At 41.9% G+C, this 20,603-nt stretch overlaps 2 protein-coding genes and 1 pseudogene across 2 annotated transcripts; 2 read left to right on the top strand and 1 right to left on the bottom strand.

Moving 5' to 3' along the window:
* The first annotated feature begins 1,718 nt into the window (after positions 1 to 1,718).
* On the top strand, positions 1,719 to 4,774 carry exosc7 (exosome component 7). Its single transcript, XM_076106293.1, has 8 exons — positions 1,719 to 1,860; positions 2,006 to 2,107; positions 2,356 to 2,450; positions 3,000 to 3,165; positions 3,256 to 3,326; positions 3,455 to 3,578; positions 3,660 to 3,815; positions 3,930 to 4,774. Exons 1-8 carry the CDS (start codon positions 1,804 to 1,806, stop codon positions 4,032 to 4,034), a joined length of 876 nt encoding a protein of 291 aa, XP_075962408.1. The 5' UTR covers positions 1,719 to 1,803; the 3' UTR covers positions 4,035 to 4,774.
* A 564-nt stretch (positions 4,775 to 5,338) lies between these two features.
* On the top strand, positions 5,339 to 7,109 carry LOC142965415 (tetranectin-like; annotated as a pseudogene).
* Positions 7,110 to 9,244: 2,135 nt separating this feature from the next.
* cdcp1b (CUB domain containing protein 1b) lies at positions 9,245 to 20,551 on the bottom strand. Its single transcript, XM_076105482.1, has 13 exons — positions 20,488 to 20,551; positions 17,871 to 18,092; positions 17,195 to 17,530; positions 16,627 to 16,842; positions 15,767 to 16,111; positions 14,849 to 15,058; positions 14,069 to 14,425; positions 13,597 to 13,956; positions 12,826 to 13,023; positions 12,104 to 12,460; positions 11,199 to 11,555; positions 11,011 to 11,092; positions 9,245 to 9,752 (listed from the first exon to the last, which is right to left on the bottom strand). Exons 1-13 carry the CDS (start codon positions 20,549 to 20,551, stop codon positions 9,245 to 9,247), a joined length of 3,612 nt encoding a protein of 1,203 aa, XP_075961597.1.
* Between the last annotated feature and the right edge of the window lie 52 nt (positions 20,552 to 20,603).

Raw genomic sequence — 20,603 nt, 5'->3', positions numbered from 1 at the left:
TCTTTCTGAAATGCAGAAACGCGATACTGGGGGGGGTCCTGTTCATATCCTTAGTTCAACTGCTATTCTATCAGCCCCAGTGCATTTCACATTGTACTGCATTGAAAACGCTCATGGACGGATTAATAATACATGATAATAATACATTTTATTTATTGAGCGCTTTTCATAATTCTCAAAGACACTTTACATTAAAATCATGAGATAAAAGAAAGCTATACACTACAATTTTAAAACGCATAATATCGGTCACACATTAAAAGCAGTTCTGAATAGGTGGGTTTTGATTTGTGATTTGAACATGGAAAGGTCAGTGCAGTCTCGGATGTGTTTGGGGAGGGAGTTCCAGAGGGAGGGGGCAGCTATGGAGAAGGCTCTGTCACCCCATGTCCGGTGCTTGGTCCTGAGTGGAAGGGACATGAGGTTGGCATCATTGGAGCGGAGCCGACGGGATGGAGTGTGGTGGTGAAGCAGGTCGGTAAGGTAGGAGGGTGCCTGATTGTGGAGGGCTTTATGAGTGAGGAGAAGGACTTTGTATTGTATTAAGCTGTGAGGAGGCCCATTATTATAAAAATAAAAACAAAAAAAGATGCGTAATGATTGTATGCTGCTCTAGCTGCTAAATGACAATGCTATTTAGAAGGTATTTTTTCTGATTTTGGAGAAAATAAAACATATTTTGCTATAAGTAAACACAGCTGTCAATACGTAAACATTCTGGAAATAAAGAAGTTATATGTATTTTTAAATGTTCCTGTTTTTGTGATTTGTTAAAATGTGTAGCACAAATACAAATTCCTCATTGAAGAAAAAAAAAAAATTAAAGCCCAAAAAAAGGCAGGTGGCTCCTTGTTTCTTCCGCTTTCTTTGCAATTCTTATACGTTCTTCTACATTACAATGTGACCTGGCACTCGGTTGGCTTTGTGGCAGGCTTTTTAAACACAGTTAATACAAGAATATGCATCAAGTAAGCATACAACTGAAATAACTAGTTGTTAATACCATACACAGCTGAAAACCTAAAGGGCCCCTCTTCTAGACAGGGCCTCAATGAAGCAGGGAGACACACCTTGAGGCGCTTATTGTGTCTGTTGATATTTTTCCTTTAGTGGTGTATCTTCCTACATTTTTTTTTGCACTTAAGAGTTGAAAACACCTGTTGTCGGTAGCCTGTAGTCCTGGGGGCCCCAGGACAGTTGTCAGCTTTGCCTGTAGTAAGCAAGCCTAACAAATTGTCATAAATGAATTGCCACAATCTGAACGTGGGGTCTTTATTCATCCAATTTCTGTTTTATTCTCTCTAACCAAGTGTTCATTCATCATGACGAAGATTAGTTCCACTTTCTCAAAGGGCCAGCTATGAAGCCCCAACTGCCATAAAGCCTGACTCAGCGGTGCTAAAAAAAAAAAAAAAAAACACACTTACAGATCTGGAATCAGTTACAGCTTCACTGCATGCATATACAAAACAATACAAACTTGTTTTAAAGACAGAAACTCTGATTTTATGAAGTTATACGACATAATGAGTTATGTTTTCCTAAATTAAGCAACACATTATCCTAAAATAGTGTATCAAAGTTGTTTATTATTATTTTTCAGAGGCCTATCCCTCTCACGCAATAGTCACATAACTGCGCCGGTTGGGCGGGGTCCTCTATCTTCCGGAGGTTGATTTTTGAACAAATATCGGGACATCCGGGTGAGCAAAAGATGTGGGACTCGTGCATAGGCTTCTACGCCGTCTTTTGATGACGTAAGAAGAAGCGCGACACACACATGCTATCAGTGCTTTTTACACTATGGCAACAGTAAAAGTTAGCGAGGCTGAAAAGGTGTACATCTTACACGGTATACGGGTAAGTTTTTCACAGCTAATATTCAGCCCTCAACCTATTTTAGTCAAAACGATTTCGACAAATGTCAGGACGGTGATTTGTGCTCTGAAACGGCGGGAAGCTAAGGTTAGCTGCGTCTTGTTGACATGTTGATTCTTTGAATCAGGACGACTTACGAGTGGACGGAAGAGGCTGTGAGGACTACAGACACGTGGAAATAGAGACCGATGTGGTGTCCAACACGGACGGCTCCGCCAAAGTCACACTGGTAACGTAACGATATGATAAATACAGCAGAAGTCATCCACGTTGGCTCATTTTGTGTTTACGCTCTGGAACTGTTCATCTGGGCACCATCAGTCCCTTGTCAACACTTCCATTTGCACATAACGTTACTCCCTCGAGCTATATCTATCTAATGTGTACTATCTTCATTCTGGCTTGTAATTGATCAGGACGGTTGACTGATTGATAACTTATTATTTTCTGAAGTATTCTGTTCTGTCTCTCTTTCAGGGCCACACAGCGGTTCTAGTTGGGATTAAGGCTGACATCGGTAAACCGAGGCCCATGGTGCCAAACGAAGGCTACTTGGAATTCTTTGTAGACTGGTAGGTACGGTCCATGTTGTTATGAGGAAATTATTTCATAAACAAAGGCTTATTTTTATAGATTTGGCCACCAAACAAAGCAATTATGAAGACATTCTACTTACCACCTTTTAGGAGGCGATATGGATAAAACAAATGGTGTATGTAACTCTATATCATAGTATCTTTATCATTACCTGTCATGATATACAGATTTTTCTGTATATAAATAAAATAGCCACACATGGGCTATGTCTGAAACCACTTCCTATTTACATATTTTCCTGTAACCAATTGTTAGTAGTGTTTGGATGGAGACCCTGCCACGAGGAGGTAGTGTTGTATCATCAGTTCCCCGTGAGATGAATCTCCCACACATCCCAGTGATTATGGACTCGCCAAAGAAAATATTATCATGTTACTATGACTATATCCAGAAACATGTGTGGAGAACGGTAGCAGGGTCAGCCAGTATTCCCACTGACTCAAGTAAGAATAAAACCTCTCCGACTGACGGATGCTACGTCACTTCACATGCTTATTGTTTCGCTTTCTCCTTCTAATCATCAGTTCGGCCAATGCAACCCCCGAGTTTGAGGGCAGAGGAGGCGAGGAGCTGGGGACGGAGCTGAGTAACACGCTCTACAAAGTCTTCAACAACAAACACAGCGTGGACCTGAAGAGCCTCTGCATCAGTGCAGGAGAACACTGCTGGGTCCTCTACGTGGATGTGCTGGTGAGTGGTCCGATGATGTCGTTCACTTTGGCGTATGGCAATGCAACCAATGGCGATTGTCCCGGGTGACCCACTGACGTGTTTCCACAGCTCCTGCAGTGTGATGGAAACCTGTACGATGCCATCTCGGTAGCTATCAAGGCAGCTCTCTTCAACACAAAGTAAGAGAGATGTTATACTGGTCTTTAAGATCAGATTGCTAAATCCTACGCTCTCTTCCAGCTGTCATGCCTCTGATTCCTGTTCAGTAAAATGAAAGCTTACAGTCTTCTGATTTCCTTACTGACAGAATTCCCAAAGTGCACATATCAGCTGACGAGGAAGGAGCGAAGGAAATTGAGCTGTCGGATGACCCGTACGATTGCGTTAGAATCGATGTCGAAAACGTTCCTTGTATAGTGACGTTGTGCAAGGTACGCTCACCTGCTGATACTCAGAAGTGAAAAAAAAACAACCTTTTATCACACAAACTGTGACATTGGTTTTGTTTACAGGTGGGCCACAGGCACGTAGTGGACGTGACTCTGCAGGAGAAGGCCTGCTCCGTGGCGAGCCTGATCATCTCTGTCACACACAAGGGCACGGTCACCTGCACGAGGAAGGTGGGCGGAGGCAGCCTGGATCCAGAGAGTATCTTTGAAATGACAGAGGCGAGTCAAGCGCTTCCTCCTCGGCCATCTGGCTCCCTCCAGGTTTTTGAATACGATTACGCCTGAATAAAGGCTGTGCGGTAGAAAGGTACTTACGTGTTTTGTTGTCTCCAGGCAGGTAAACGGGTCGGGAAGGCCCTTCACGCTCCGCTCATGAAGCTGCTGCGCCAGGAGGAGAGTTTAGGAAAGACGCGACAGAAAGTTGGCTTCCTTGGTTAACATCAACTGCTGTAGCTACAGTTTGTTTGTACATGAATACAGAATTTTCTTCTAAAACTTTAAATTTGTACGGCCTTCTTGTCTTTGTATTTAAATGTAGAAACACTGTTATATGGTGTTGCTGTTTTAACACATTTCTCCCCAAAATGTAAGATCTGGTGTAAAGATCCTGTACAGCATTTCATGATGAAGACAATAAAAAAAAAAAAAGTATGCTACGGACATTATAGAGGGGCTATATTTCACACATCAAGTAGGTCCATCAGATAATGTTGCTGAACAGTGTCTTTTACCAAATTTCCCCCTGGGGATGAATAAAGTATCTATCTATCTATCTTGCACAAATAACTTGCTAGCTTAAGTTCATGATATTCACGCCTCCATGCCAGCGACGGCTGTGGTCGGAGGCGTTATGATTTCGGGTTGTCGGTCCATACGGCCCATTCTCGTGAATCTGATATGTCGGGGACGTCTGAAGGGAATTTCTTCAAATTAGGCACAAATGTCCAACTCTGTATCAAGGAAGAACTGATTAGATTTTGGTGGTCAAAAGTCACCGTCGCCTCACAAAACACATTTTTGGCCATAACTAAAGAATTTCATACAAATGTCTAAAATGATGAATTGACAAATTTCTGTACAGACATGGATGTAAACTGCAACATGGGTGGTTAACTCAAGTTTTAAACAAAGAGGATACTCAATGCTATGAAAAATTAAATAAACGCACAGGGAATGTCCAGTCTCTCTGCGTCCTCTTGTTTCTGCCACGTGTCGGTGTTACAGAAAGACCAGATGTGACTCTGGATCACGTCCACTCTTCCCTCAGACTGTTGTGGGGTGTGTGCGCTGGCTGAGAGCGGACAGGTCCTAAACAAACGCCTATTTATGGATAGAGCTCTCGCTGCAGATTTTAAACGAGAAAATGTGTGCAGAGAAGGGTTTATGAAATGTTACAAAACTTCAAATAAGGGACAATTACATAAACAGGTATTTCAAATCTGCATAAATCACTTCACAGGTTATTACTGAGTTTTTCATTTCAGTGTACTTTGTACTGGCCCTCCATGTGAAGCGTTTGGGGCCAGATGAGACAGACACAGACACACATACACACCCCATTATTTAAGGCTCCTGAGGTCAGATTGTTTGTCCTGCAAATGGCAGTTTTGGACTTCAGTATTGTTCCTTGTACGGAGAGATGAGAGAGGGTGTGAGAAAGAGGAGAGAGAGAGAGAGAGAGAGAGAGAGAGGATAAATTGCAAGCGTAGCCGTTGGAGCAGCCTCATTCAACAGGTCTCAGCATGGAGTTCAAAGTCGTGTGTGTGCTTCTGGGAGTACTGCTACTGGTGAGCTGCTCATGTCAGCAGACTCCAGCGAAGAAGAAGCCAGCAAAAAAAGGTAGACAGAAAACATGTGGTTCACCACAATCTGCGGGGAGGATTATTTGAATATCATATTTGTGTTATGAGATCTTTGAGATCCCTCTGTCAAATAGAATTGTCTAATTTCCCTTAAACCTTATGATGAAATGCTCAAATCACCTTGAAAAGAGATGATTCAAATCCAGATGTCTGATTTTGATTTTTCTCATGTCTCTGGTGTTGGAATCAGACACAGCAAAGGATGCTGCCATCGAGGCGCTACAGAAACAGGTCAACGACGTCGTCCACGAGCTGAACATACTGAAGGAACAACAAGCCCTGCAGACAGGTAACAGCTGGATCATAAGTTTGATCTTGTTCACATTAATAAAGGAGTACAAATAATTCCACTAATAATGGCTTCATTCACCCAAAAGCGCCCTAACACCGGAACTTGATGGAGTATGCGTACAGACAAAGCTTTAGGCAAAAGGAGCAGCTGCTTAAGCCCCAGGTATACTGTACCTTCCAAAGACAAAATTACAAAAAGCTTTGCAATCAAACAAGGAATACAAAGTAAATAAAACCGGAAGCCTAAAATAAGAAAACAAGATAAAATTATTATAAACAATTATGAAAAAAACCATCAGATAAGAGAAAGCCACAAGAATAAAAATGAGTTTGAACAAGAGATTTAAAAGAGCGTGCTGAGTTTGGATTCTCACAACTGAGAGGCTCAAAGGTCACCCTCGGAGACATTTTGGAGAACTTAATTATTATTAACTTGAATCAAATTACCAACACACAGAAAGACTGTTGCCAGGCTCTTCACCACTTTTACTTGCTGAGGTGTTCTTGAGCAAAATGAACTCTTTGGACATGCAATTCTACTTTATGATCACCAGAGCAGGAGGACAAGCAGTCATTGGTATCACACTAATTGGATTACAACGTGAGCATTTTAAGGGATTTGCTGTTTGGATTTATTGACGGCATGACATGAGCTACATTGTTCAGCGTGAAAAATATGTAGGCTACTCAAGTTCAAGTGGACAACCTGAGGTTTGCTTCTGCTAAAAAATGAGTTCAGATGGGCTACATGTGTAGTCTTTGGAACTAGTTAGAATCTGGAGGGCACATGGCAAACCCCAAAAATGATATCCGGTTGTTCCTGCAAATCCTAAAATGTTTTTCTATCATGTTGATCATGTCTCCAAAACTACCACAGGACTGCTTTTATTATTACCAAAGGGCAGGATGCCTGTAAACTAACCACATCTGCTCCCTTTTGTTGTTCCTCTTCAGTCTGTTTGAAAGGCATACAGATCCATAACAAGTGTTTCTTGGCCGACACTGTGAGAAAACGCTATCACACTGCCAGCGAGGACTGCAACGCCATGGGCGGTGTCCTCGGCACGCCCACCTCCAGCGAGGAGAACGACCAGCTCAGAGACTACGTCCGCCAGAGCATCGGCCCGGACGAGCAGGTCTGGCTGGGCGTCAACGACATGGCGACCGAGGGCACCTGGGTGGACCAGAACGGCTTCAGCATCACATTCAAAAACTGAGACACGTCCAACTACCGGTCCCCTCAGGCGGACGGAGGCCAGGCCACAACTGCGGCGTCCTGTCCGGGGCCTCCCGTGGGAAGTGGTTCGACGAGAACTGTCGCGAGGAGAAGCCGTCAGTCTGCCAGTTCAACATCGTCTGATCGCATGCATCTCGTCATAGAGTTTGCAGGGTTATAGCCGCTTTCAGTGTACGTATGCAACGCTGCAACGCCAGTCTGCCTGCTGCTCCAAATCAAGCTTTAAAGCAGTGGTTCTCCACTGCTTTCGCATCAGGACTGAATTCTAATTTAGAAGTTAGCTGCATGACACATGCGGGTTATTTTTGAGTAAAGTGATCTGGTCTGAGTCATTCGAAGAGACCCTCGTGGTCACAATAAAACTAGGATTAACACAGATCAGGAATTAACTACAGATTTTTGTACAGCTTGTTCTATTGTTTTCCCCCAATCACTTTAAGACATTTATATTGGATGTTCATAATTCACAATACCAGTACTCCTGCAATAAAAGATGTGTGGGTGCTGGCACCTTTCACAAATGTAAAAACTGGGTGCAACTTTCTATTGTTTCCACACATCTTTGTTATGATTCACTGGTTGAGAACCACTGGTTTAAACCCAGACATCCCTTTACCAATACTATATTTTAATGACAAATCAATGGAGCGAGAACTAGAAGCTAAGAGATATTTCATGAACATATAATAAATAACTCAATCTTCAGCCGCATTCTTTTAAGAAATTATTTTAGTTTGCTAGCCTTGTAGTCTCCTTCAATGTCTATAGCCTGAAAAATGAACATCAATAAACTATGAAAACCCATTCCTCTTGTCATGTTCTTCAAGGAAAAGTTTGGGGAAATATGCTTATCAGCTTTCCTGTCGAGCGTTAGATAAGATACCACACGTTTACAAGGGGTATCAATCTTCTTGTCTGACTCTCAGCAAGAAAGTGCGTGCTTCACAAAAAGTCCAACACTATTCCCAAAAGTCAAACGGCTCCAAACTGAAAGAGAAAAACAGAAATGCAGATGTTAAGATTTGACATCTGCAGTTGCAAGAAATGTGGCGCAACTCTGTAATCCTGACTTCCGCATTTGTTGTTTCCAGTAAAAAGCACTTCTCCATGGTGAACATTGGCTGCTCTGTTTTCTGAATTCTTTTCCACTCCCTCCTTCACTTCAGTTCCTGTGGTTGAAATTGGTTTCAGCATCCAGAATGCAAAAGGTGACTGTTTCAGCATGAGAGGGGGAAATTATGTGTGATGGCATTCAGCACTTTAAGAAGTGAACATTTTCCCCACCAGACTATTTTCCTAGAATTTATTGCAAAAACAAAATTTGTATTTACAGGTAAAGAAAACACAAATCTCTTTAAAAACAAGTAAACAATATAAAACTACTTAAAACATGGACCAGAGGACCAGTTTTTCATAGTCCCTGCTCCTGAATCCTTGCCACATGGGCAGAGATTAAATAAAAGCACAAACAAATAGAACATTAAAGGAATAGTTCGGTATTTTTTGTTGTTGTTGCTGCTGCTGCTTTCTCGCTGAGAATTAGACGAGAAGATTGATACTCATGTTTGTATGGTAAGATACAGCCAGCTCACTAATAATTAATATAATAAATCTTGCTTTTTTTTTTTTAATACGTTTAAGTCTGTATGAGATTTAGAGGTGCTTGTCGGTGGATTTTTTTTACCTTTAGACAGAGCCAGCTAGCTGTTTCCCCTCGTTTTCCCCCCTTAGTCTTTAGTTTTCCAGTCTTTATGCTAAGCTAACAACATGCAACTTCTTATTTAGAATACAAAAAGGTGAGAATGGAATCAATCTTCTCATCCAACTCTAGGCAAGAAAGTGAAAAGGCATTTCCCAAACTTCCTTTAAAAGAGCAGTGTGTAGGATTTGGCATCATCTAGCGGTGAGGCTGCAGACTGAAACCTCCCCTTGTGTGCCAAGCGTGTAAGAGATTCTTATTTTCAGGGGACAATACAATTAAAGAAAACATACTTATTAATATTCAATTCAATTTCTGACAATAGAGCCCCCTGAATGCTTCACACTGTTCCTTTAAAGAAAAAGGATCGTAGCTTGGACTCTTGAAGCTTTAGTTCAGACAAAGACAACGCACACATCACATTCAGGAGCTCATCGATCTCAGATTCCCTGAGTGTGATCGAGGCACAGAAGTTCACATCAGTATCGTCCGGAGATCTTCGGCGCTGTAGAGAGAATTTAGGAACAGCGGCCCATTGTGCAGCTACAGTCCTGACACACTACAAGGAGTCCTCCAGTATAGTAGGCGACTGTGGCTCCATGTCAACACCAGAGAGCCGGATCGTGTTCATATCTCCTGTGCTCTTGAACGTGTACAGTGCATTGTCCAACATCCTGCGGTCCTGGAAGCCGAGGCTGTCCTGCCGGTCGATGGGAGTGCGCGGACGGGGCGGGAGGAAAGACTCGGACGGGTCCAGGAACATCTTGAACCCGTCCAGCTCAGGCTCATAGTCCGGTTCTTTGATTACAGGCAGCCCTGGATCAGTGGGGCCTGTAAATGTGTTGTAAGTGTCGACCGGCCCGCTGTCAAAGTGGTCCGGCATACTGTCGGCGTAGCTGGAGTCAGCCAGCAGGTGGCCGTAAACCCTCGCCTCATCTATGGAGTCGTAGACGTGGGAATCGTTATCAGACCGGGTTTTGCTGAAGTGCGTGTCACTTGGGCGGAAGATGTTCCCTTTGCCAATGTAGATGGATGCCTCCTTGGCCATTTTGTCTCTTTTCTTTTTCCTGTTTGAGAAGATGAAGGCAGACCACAAAAAACAAAAGCTGCCAGTTAGAGACCGATCTTACAGAGTATAGACAAATAAATATCACTAAGCCAGTTCAAAAACATGTGTAGTATAGTCTCAAAACTGAAAAAAACATAGTCAAACACCTAATGGGTCAAAAATATCAACACATCAATTAATAATATTGTTAGTAAGAATAATAAAATGTAAATACAGATTTATACTTTTCCTTTAACCTTAAATCAGTTAGTGGTAAAACTAACGTTTTATTGTTTATAGGTTACTCCTCAATTTAAATTTCCCTTTGAAAATGTTCAGCTCTTTAGTTTTCCAGTCTTTTTTTAGGCTTGACAAACATTGTATAATTTATCTGTTATCTAATTAACAGTATTATTTTGTATTCAATTAAATTCTCAGCTGGTCTGATAATCATTTTGTCAGTTTCAGCACTCCGATACTAAAGAGACAATTTAGGAGTAAGAAAAGTTATTTGCTGACAGAATAAAATACATTTAACAAGCGTCTCACTTAAAGGAATACTCAAACTCAACATTTAATATATTGCACAGTCCTTAAAAACAAACTAACATATTCACAGCAACATGTGGGGCCACCGTGGCTAAGTGGACAGCAGGGCCGTCCTTCAATTAGAAGATCGGCGGTTCGATCCCCGGCTCCGCTAGTCGCATGTCGATGTGTCATCGAGCCACTTAATCCCAAAAATTGCTCCCGTAGCTGTGCCTACGGTGTGTGAATATGATAGCATCTGATTTGTAAGTCGCTTTGGATAACAGCATCTGCTAAATGACTGTAAACATTTGTGATTGTTGTCTTGTTAAGTTGATTATATTTGTGAAAAACCTTTAATATCTCCAGTGGGAAACACCATGTGAAATAAACAATTAAAAATATTTGTAGTAGATAAATGTACAAATAGGGATGATTAGAGGAAACTGGCTGAACTGGAAACAAAAGAAAATGAAACGTGGAGCGGGGGGGGGGGGAATTCTGCCGCTGTGTCAGAGAAAAAAAACGGAGAATTTGATCCCACAATGACAAGTGCAGACGAGATGCACAGGAAGTGATTGCAAACTGAATCAGTGCCACCTTTATTCTTGTTGTTTGTAATATTTGTGTAACTTCCGATCAAGAAAGTTAAAGTGTAGGATTGTGACTTTTAATATTTCACCGAAGTTCCAACGGTTTGATAAATACCGACCCAGATGTTGACAAAGTTCTGCTGCAGATGTACTCACTTTATGATGAAGCACACAACAGCCAGCACTGTGAGCAACAACAAAAGAACTCCTGCTATCCCGAGGAGGATGGGCAGGAGATCTGTGGAAGAAAAAAGAAGACGTGGTAGAGTTAAGTCCTTTGCGTTAGTTATTTAAGGTATTGTTTGTTTGTTTGTACAAGGCCTAAATTAGTCCTGCTTGCTTACAGCTCTTCTTCTGCAGAACGATGTTGGTCAGTGCACTAAAGCCTCTCTCCTCTGGTATACAGTTGGACATGTTGAGATAAAAACTACGTGTCACTGTCAACTTGTCCTCCGACTGTTTGTCCTCCCTGCGGCTCATCATCTCCTCCTCGTCCCCCAGCATCTTCACCGTGATGGAGGTGTGCCTGTCCTTGCATTTGGGTTGGCTGACGTTGACAAAGTGTACGTGCGCCTCGTACTGGCTCGGTACAGTGACGATCCAGGATACGGTGGACGAAGGCCTCATACCCAGAGGCCAGTTGGGGGTTGCCAGCAGGTTCGGAGACGACGCCACTGGGCTGACTCTGTTAATAATGGTCTCTAAAAATAAAAATAAAAAAGGGATGGAAGTAATGCCGAGTGTCAGTACTGTATCTTCCAGCATTCGTGGTACAATAGTGCCCCTGTGTGTAATTCAAAAGTAAAATGAATGTGCTCTATTTGACCACGTTTACAGAAGAGAATCAAAACATACAGCAACATGACAAATGTGAGGAGGGTGCCGATACAGAAGTTCTCACCATGGCTGCAACAAGCAATTGTTTTCATAGTTTATTAATGAAATCTTATGGTATAAAAAGAAAGAAATCTGAACTTTCAAAATTAAAACCATAAGAGGGCCATTATAATAGAGCTGAAAACAATTACAAATACCGAACATTCTCTAAGTATTGGTTAAAATATTATTGGGTTTTGGATTGTTGGTCGGACAAAACCGTTAATATGAAGATGTCACCTTGGGCTTCAGGTCTATATGATGGCCAGTCTTCACAATTTTCTGACAAAATTATTAAAATCGGTTAGTCAAGAAAATAATCAACAAACTAAAATGATCAATAGCTGCAGCCCACAGCATATCCATGTTTTACCTGTGATCTCCTGACTGACGCCGACGTTGAGGAAAGGCTTCCTGATCTTGCTGAAGTCCGGGACTGTGGCTGTGACGGAGACGTTGGCGTGCACCTGAACTTTCTGGATCATTCCGTTGAAGCAGAAATCTCCAACAGGAAACCCGTCGCTCTCTGTCACATGCAGAGAGAGGGACTGATTACACTCCTGGCCGGGCAGGGACTGTTTGAGACTCCCCGTTGGCGACACCAGGTCCACGGTGCCGTCCTGAGGGATTCTGAGGTGCCAGGTGAAGCTGTGGAGGGGCATCGGTAGACAGGAGACCAGTTTGGGCACAGTGAGCTGAGTCGCAGAGCAGGACGTCCTGTTTTGGCACTCTGATATGGAAAAAAAGGCACGAAATGAGAATATGAAGTTTCCAACTAAAGGATCAGCCAGCAACAAATACAAAGGTAACTTGTTGCCTTTGGACAGAGCCAGGCTCGCGGTTTCCCCTTGTTTCCAGTCTTTATGCTAAGCTAAGCTAACTGTCTACAGACAATCTTCTCATCTAACTCTGGGCAAGAAAGCCGATAGCGTATTTCCAAAATGGTTTAATAAACTACTCCTTTAAGACTGAAATAGACTTTGTACTTTGACTTTAATATTTCTTTAACCAGGAAACTGTGATGGACTCTGACTTCAAAATATAAAACACAAAGCCACAAACATTTCATGGACATGCAAAATAAATTCATCTTACCAATAACTTTACTGGCAGTCAGGCGCACATCTTCATTTGGACAGTCGAGGAAGGACAGGCTGGCCTGCGTGCCAGCAGCCACGCTGATCTTCTTTTCAATCTTAGAGTTAACGCTCATCTCACAGAAGGGTTCAGAACCCACTCTCTCTATCTGCAGCGACAGTCCTTTGTGTTCATTAAGATCCACCGTACATAAGACTACGAGAGAAATACAACATAGAAAGATTTTAGTGATCAGGAAAAACTGTGGTATTTCTTTTTGTCTAATTTCTGTATTTAATACTCACACTATTATGACATTATAACTTTGCAGAACCACATCACAGTCCGATGGACAAGCAACAAATCTGAGCCAAATTTAGATCTACAAGTCCAAAATGATGGGGTTTTTTTAGGGGTAAAGTCATGCACGTTTGGACTCACATAGCCTCGGTTTGTGCCTCATGTATTACCAGTGCATTAAAGTCGCAGAGCTAACCTTTAGATTATTCCAAAAACATATACCCGCCTTAAAAAACTACAGAAAGTCATTAAACTAAGCTTCCTAAAATTATCAAAGACTTTTCTCATCATCTGGACGAAAAAATATTCAGTCTGCTGCATGAAAATAATGGATTTTTTTTAAAAATACGGTTTCTTAAGCAGCTGGAAAATGACATTTGTCACTTTCATTGACTACGCAAGCAAATTGGTTTCTCTGAGTCACCTGGTTACTTTAGTGCATGTACTCCATAACATCAGACTCTCAGATGTCAAGTTTTAACACTGTACCTGGATGCCCACTCCTCATTACAGAGACTCTGTAGTTCAAGGTGAGACCCTGTAGCGTCTTGTTGGTTTCACAATTCCTCAGCACCATGTTGAAGTTGCCCTGCCCATGCTGCGGCTGAGAATCCGTCAGAGTCAGCTTGGTCACCTTCTTGTTCCCTTTCTGGTACTCCACCTGCACCTCATTGCTGAGGCACTCTGGAGCTGTGTGATCGCGAAAATGCACCGTGTAGTTGTGCATGTCGGGCACCGTGAAGTCCCACTGCATCTGCTGGCTGTCAGGGAAATCGCCGGGATAGTTGGCTGTGATGAAGTCTGTGTCGGACGCGCCTCGTGGTAGGTTGACTTTCAGTATGGCAATCACTGAGGAGAAACACGTAGTATTGTGAAGCAGAAGATGTCTTGTTACACTATGTTCAATGTCTTCTAATCATGACACAGAAAACCCCCCAAAACAACGTATTTTCTAACTTACTGCTGGTCTCGGGTCCAACCTTGAGTTTGAAGTCAACGGGATCCAGCTTCCTGTCGCCAGGCACCTGCAGAGCTATTCGGCCCCTGTAGCGAGCCAGGATGGTGGTCACAGTTCCCCCTTTGCAAAAGGTACCAATGATTGCTGGCCCCGTGCGCAGATAGGCAATAATGGAGTACGTGTGCTCATCTGGACAGGTCTCCTCGTCGGGAATCTGTCGCATTCCCGGTTCTGGGAAGTCCAGTTGGAAGGCCCGAGTGGAGACAACTTTCAGATCCCAGGTGAAGGTCCGGTTGAAGTCTGGGAACAGTAAGGACTCGGCCTGAACGATGTTTCCAGAGCAGGAGACCTCTGTGCAGTCTGGGATTTGTGGAGAAGAGCATGTAAGCGATGGTGATTTAGTTTTTCCAAAAGAGGTTCGTGTTGACAAGGATATAAACAACTGCATCGTTAAAGCATATAAAAAAAGTCAAAAGAATTAAGATGAATTATCTGAAGCAGGAAATAATGTGCTGTAGAAGAGTATTCTCAAATCTACAATAAGAAAGAGCATCAATGCGTTTCTTTTAAACTGCAATACCGTCTGAAATGGACCCTGTGCTTAATGTCCTACTTCCATTCAGACAAATAAATAAAAATTGTTATCTTTCGTGAACAATATAGGTGAAATTAGAAACAAACTGACTCAAGTTGGGTGGGATTTAGAGTTAGTTGGAGTTGTGAAAAATGAATTTAACTTAAAGAAAACATCAATACCACATGCTTATTTTTTGATCTTCATACCAATTTCTCTGTTGATCTCCACAGTGAAAACATCCTGAGGTTGAGGACAGGTGAACTCTACTGAGGTGTTGCTATTTAGGGTGAGATATGTTGGTTTGCATATCTGATCGGGCTCCTTGTTCATACACACACTGCAGTCCGGCTCGCTGGTCTGCCTCCTGATGGTAATGATGGTGTCCGGATCGGGCATCACGGACATCATTCTGCCACCTACAGAAAAAAAGAAAAGTGTTAAAATAAGACATCGATCAAATCAAAAGTAATTTCCACATGAAATGTGGTCCACACAGTCATGTCCCCCTGAGGATGAATTGTAATGACGTTGGTGATCTTGTACCTTTCATCTAGTGCCATTTGTTTATGAGTATATACCTGCTAAAAACAGGATAAACTAAGATGGTAAACATTATACCTGCTAAATATTAGCATGCTAACGTTGTCATTGGGAGCAAACTGAGTATTTAGCTCAATCCCTTTTTTAGCATGGCTGTGGACTCGTCTTGTTTTGGAAATGTATGTAATTTTACTCTAACAAAAATACTATTTGCAGAGCATTATCTATATTATTTATGCTTTTAACATGATTTTCATAAGAAATAGCCTGTCATTGTGTTAGAGTGCCTTTCTGACATATGGCACCAGATGAAAGCTAGCTTACTGTGCTAGCTCTAGCCTGTTTACAGTTCTTGTTATCTGTTGATCAATGATCGTTCCAGTCAAATACAGTAAAACTAAAACCAAAAGCTTTCGTCACCCAACTGTGCCCATAGAAAGAGGTTTACACAAATATGAAAAGTTGTTTCAAGGACATGGCATCAGTTCTTTTGTATATGTCTGATATATTGTATGTATTGTTCTGTAAATAAATTGCTACTTATTTTCCCTCTCGTGTAAACAAACTGAAGGACGGACACTTGCCTCTCCGTGCTGCTTTGACAGTGAATGAGTCCACTTCACTTCCTTTGGGCACCTCTGCGGTCACAGTCGTCGCTCCGGGCAGATCCAAATGATGAGACACCGTCCCACCCTTACAGTAGCTGGTAGTTTTAATATTTCCTTCACTTTTAGTTGTGCTCACCGAGTACTGGTGTCCATCTTGGCACTTTTCTGCTCCAGACATCTCCTTTAATCCACCAGGGAAGTCCAGAGTTAATACAGTCCTCTGTGGTACACTAATGTCCCATGTTACGGATCTTTTGAAGTCCTTGAAGTAGTCTGGATCAATTTTTCCTGCAGCAGGAGTGCAGGAGCTCTGGGTGCATTCTGCGTGACAAAAAGTTAAAATATTAGAATTTTACACAGTTAAACTGGCTTTTTGTGTGTGTGTGACTTTTTGAGTCAAAAGACCAATCTGAATTTATATTTACCTATTAAAAGAGTAAAAAATAAAATAAAAAAAATCATGGTGGTCAATCATGGTGGCTTTTTTAAATAGAGAAATGAATAACGGATTGTGGAAATGTAAAAATAATTTAATAAAATTAATTTAATTTAATAAAAAATAATTTACCAACATTAATTTTGCATTTAACTTATGTTTTCATTATAGCTTCTATTCATTTAATATTTTATCTATTAAGTAAAATATTTATCTAATTATTTCTGTATGCATTTCAGCATTTATTTAAGCCTTTATATTTAAACAAATTAGTGGTGATTAAGTAATTTTTGTTTTCTATATGTGAGAATTTGATATGAGGTGAATAAAAAGATTACCAATCCCAAATTCTGCTTTGTGACTGAAGTAAATGTGGACACGAAGCATCCACAGCTCTCACCTATTTTCTTCTTCATCGTCACGCTGTACACATCCTGAGGTTTCAGGCAGCTGAACTCCAGCGAGAGATTTTCAACGTTCGTCAGTGTCTTTTCTGTGGGGCTACAGTCGCGAGCGGAGCCATCAACAGAGCAAACTTCACATTCTGGCTCCTCGGGATCCCGGCTGACGACCACAGTCGTGCTTGAATCGACGGTTACAACCATTGGTGGGCCCTCTAAAGTGGGGTAAAAGGAGAGAGACGGATACCGGGATTGGGTTACACCAGCTATTTGTAAATCCATCACTATGTTCTATTCAGTTTTAGTAATATTCAGGCAGTTTAGAATGAGAGGGAAATAATTAATTTGCCATTGTTCACGTAGTATAATGAACAATGCCAGTTTAGGGTTATTGCCTAATCTCATTGGTCTACTTGTGCCAAGTGCAAATGAATTATACTTTGTGCACGGACCGTGTATATATGTAGTATGAAAGAATGAGCTTGTGTGAGGCAACCTGTTGAAATGTAGAGATATTTAGTTAAAATATCCAGAAAATAGAGTTTGTATTCAGTAATTTGTTCTTACTCAGAGGACCAGCTGAGGTCTGGAACAACACCGATTCGAAGTTTGGTTTAACTTGCAGAGACACAACAGCTCCGTTGGGCGCTTCTAATCGCGTCTCAGAACCACCTTGACAATACTGAGTCTGGTCCTTGGTGCTTGTCTTGGATGTGGTCAGCGAATACTGAGATCCATCAGGGCACGGTTGTGATGTCTCTATCAGCCCATCTCCAAGGATGTCCAGACCCACGAGCGTGTTCTCCGGTGCCTTCAGCTCCCAGGTGAAGGTTCGGCTGAACTCTGTGAGGATGGAGGGTCGAGTTTCTACCGTTGTCGGGCTGCAGGCGTCCTTCGTGCACTCTGGAGTAGAATTAAAAGCACGAAAAGTTGCTCAGATGGTTTAAGAATTTCAGCACTTGCGGAAGGTGCATGTGTAAGTCCATTAATTATGTTGTGAATTCATCAGATTTCCCTTAAGTCGTTTTTAGTGAATTGTAGCACCCCAACAACACGCACCATATCAAAAGGTATCATGCGAGGTTGGACAAGAATGATGCAGGTGTTTGGGTTCTTATCTCAAGGTAGCTAACACGAAGGTTGACCCCTTTGTCATTAAATGCACTAATGCCTTTGAAAGGCATCTTCCCATGGTCCTGATTGGTTCGCAAACAATTCCTGAAATGATGCCACGTAAACTCACCAATGGTCCGAGCGATCGTCACAGTGAAAGCCTGTTCTATCGGCTGGGAGCAGTTGAACAGCAGTTTGACCTCCTCCTCAGGTACCAGATGCAGAGAGGGGTGGCAGGATGTCAGTGTGTCATTCACCCCGCTGACTGTGCAAACAGCGCATTGATCCAACAGCAGTGCGGAGATCGTCACCATTGAGCCGTTGTCCGGTCGGACCACCGTCTGTAGGCATTCTGAGGGACCAGATCACAGGGAGTTAGCTGCAAATATCCCAAAGATGCTGTAAACTGTGATCAGTAATCGAAAGATGTGACCTTTTGTTAGGTTGAGGAGAAATGATGACATGGAAACAATGCCAACTGAGTTGCATTAATGCCAATATGGTTTTGTTTTCGACTGGACATCAGCTGATTGACAGCATGCTGGGACGCATTTTGACTTGGATATCGCACAAAAACACCTTAACAGGCAACTTTGTCATAAACAATATGCTTCATATTAGCTGTATGATCATCAAAACTAGAGCTGAAAGTTAGCTACTTTGATAACTGATTCATCATTTAAAAGTCATGAAAGTAATTCTTAGCTATGCTAGCGGTATATATCGCAACAACTGTTGAATTGATTGCTATGAAATTAAGTATATGCATTCATGTTCCCCAGAGGATGAATCCTACTGACTTTGGGGACCCCCCCTGATTATTGCTTAAAAAGGTTCCTTACTGAGTGAAATGACCAGGAAGTATCCAAGTGGCAGCCATGATAAGAGCTGGTCGAATACTCTAAATGCTAAGGAAAGGTGCTTCAATGCTTCCTTTCTTATCTCCTATACACTTGACCATCCAGGAAAGGTGATTATGCCGTCCCACAATTCCTTGCGGCAGCAACATTTAATGAGACACAATTTGGCCGTCAATACTGTTTGGACTGTTGGTCGGACAAAACTAGAGGTCACCTTGGAAAACAGTGGCGGACACTTTTCACTATTTTCTAACATTTAGGATTAGATAGGAACGATGAGGAGGAAGGAATCAGATGAGTGGACATTAGGTGAGCAGAACACTGTCCAGCTCTCCTGTACAACAATGTATGGAACAAATGAATCACCTGGGTAATATTTAGGCTACAAAAGGAACAAAACACACGCACACAAATGGTCAGACAGTTTGCTGTTGACCCTTGAGCAAACAGAGTGGTGTCAGGCACACCTATCCCCATGTTGTGTGGTGCCAGACCAAAGCAAAATTAATTGACTTGACATTATCGTGAGTCATCTGAGCGCTGAGTAAAGAGAGAAACTCAAGGTGAACCTGTTTTTAAAAAGTTGTTTCTGTGATATATGACTCTTATGTGGCAAAAGCAAACATCTCCCTTTTTGTTTGTTTTAAATCTCAAATATTGATGATTAAAAACAACAACAAAAAAAATATGTATTTTATACTTTCATGCAATTTCTATTGGAACACTAGAAGGAATACACTTTTTATTTAAAAGAAAATGTGATTTATACTCTATTGATTTTCCTAAAACATTTTAAAATAAGCAAACCCCACACACACACACACACACACACACGCACCCGTCTTTCCCCCATAATGCTCGTCTGGCTCTCATCTGAAGCTCTGCAGTCCATCATTATTAGTGCGTCACTAAGTTTAATTAACAGTCAAAGAGTCAACATCTAAATATAACTTGAGCCATCCCAAACACCGTTTTGGAACCTTCCACCCATAAGTCTAAAGGGCGCTCCCAAAGCATATGCATAAATCATGATAGCGGCTCTCTCACTGCAGTGATGCAAAGATATAAATGAAAACAGGTGGTTTCTTAAAACATGTGTGAGGTAAGCTGTGCAAGTTCACACAAAAGAAGAAACCAGGAATTCACTATTTGAACTTGCGAGGACTTGAAGGCAACACTGCAGCATTCAAACCGTTGGCATAGAGGGTTTCTTGTGACAGTAAACAATGGGTGTGTCGAGGATGTCACAGGGTTTAAACAACCGTATCTATAGTGGCAGAATAGAAGTTTATATGATCATTTCCAAACACCATTCAAGAGAATAGCCTACATCCACCATGCTGCTGATGACTTTTCCACAACAAATGAAAACAGTAAGTGGAGAAGAAAGCACTGAGTCTAACAACAACAAAAAGTATGATAAAAAGCCAGCTCAGCAGCAGATTGCAAGTCAATCATTAATGAAGCCATGATGAATTCATGCCTCTAGGAAGCTCCATAAATGCCTCATAAACCTTTTGAAAATGGAGGTCTAGAAGTCACAGGCTGACTGAACATGAGCTTCAGCCTCTCATCTCCGCCGTCGAGTCGATCAATCATATACAATGTTCATCTTTTAACGTATTGACACGAAGCTTTAAACCACAGCTCACTTCAACAGGACCGCGTTTAATCACAAAAGACAGCCCGCACTCTCATCTCAGGTGTCTGACCCAATTAAACCTGAAATGTGCCACAATGTTTAGCGCACTTTTTTATTTTCTCTTCTTTTTAAAGTACAGCCTACAGAAAACAATAAAGTTTAGAGGGGGAGGGTTGGCGCGAACAAAGCTCCACCAGACAGTAAATGAGCATTATGCTTCCTGCTAGTAGAGATAATTATCCCACCTGATGAGTCGAAGGCCGTCAAAAACAGGAGTCCTAGGAGCGCGCAGCTCGCACCCAGCTGCATGTTCACTGGAAGAAAATGAGGATTTTCCTAAATAAAAAGCTTCAAAAGCTTT

The sequence above is a fragment of the Anarhichas minor genome, unplaced genomic scaffold, assembly GCF_050575085.1.
Source record: "Anarhichas minor isolate MPS153535 unplaced genomic scaffold, ASM5057508v1 ptg000033l, whole genome shotgun sequence".
Taxonomy (NCBI): Eukaryota; Metazoa; Chordata; class Actinopteri; order Perciformes; family Anarhichadidae; genus Anarhichas; species Anarhichas minor.
The sequence above is the reverse complement of the archived record's forward strand: the minus strand, read 5'-3'. Positions and strand labels throughout refer to the sequence as shown.

Coding starts and splice junctions, on each gene's coding strand:
- exosc7 (XM_076106293.1), top strand. CDS start 1,804: ATGGCAACAGTAAAAGTTAGCGAGGCTGAAAAGGTGTACATCTTACAC. Junction 1,861..2,005: donor ACATCTTACACGGTATACGG/GTAAGTTTTTCA, acceptor TCTTTGAATCAG/GACGACTTACGAGTGGACGG. Junction 2,108..2,355: donor GCTCCGCCAAAGTCACACTG/GTAACGTAACGA, acceptor TCTCTCTTTCAG/GGCCACACAGCGGTTCTAGT.
- cdcp1b (XM_076105482.1), bottom strand. CDS start 20,551: ATGCAGCTGGGTGCGAGCTGCGCGCTCCTAGGACTCCTGTTTTTGACG. Junction 16,112..16,626: donor GACGATGAAGAAGAAAATAG/GTGAGAGCTGTG, acceptor TTTGTCACGCAG/AATGCACCCAGAGCTCCTGC. Junction 13,957..14,068: donor GGTTGGACCCGAGACCAGCA/GTAAGTTAGAAA, acceptor GTTTCTCCTCAG/TGATTGCCATACTGAAAGTC.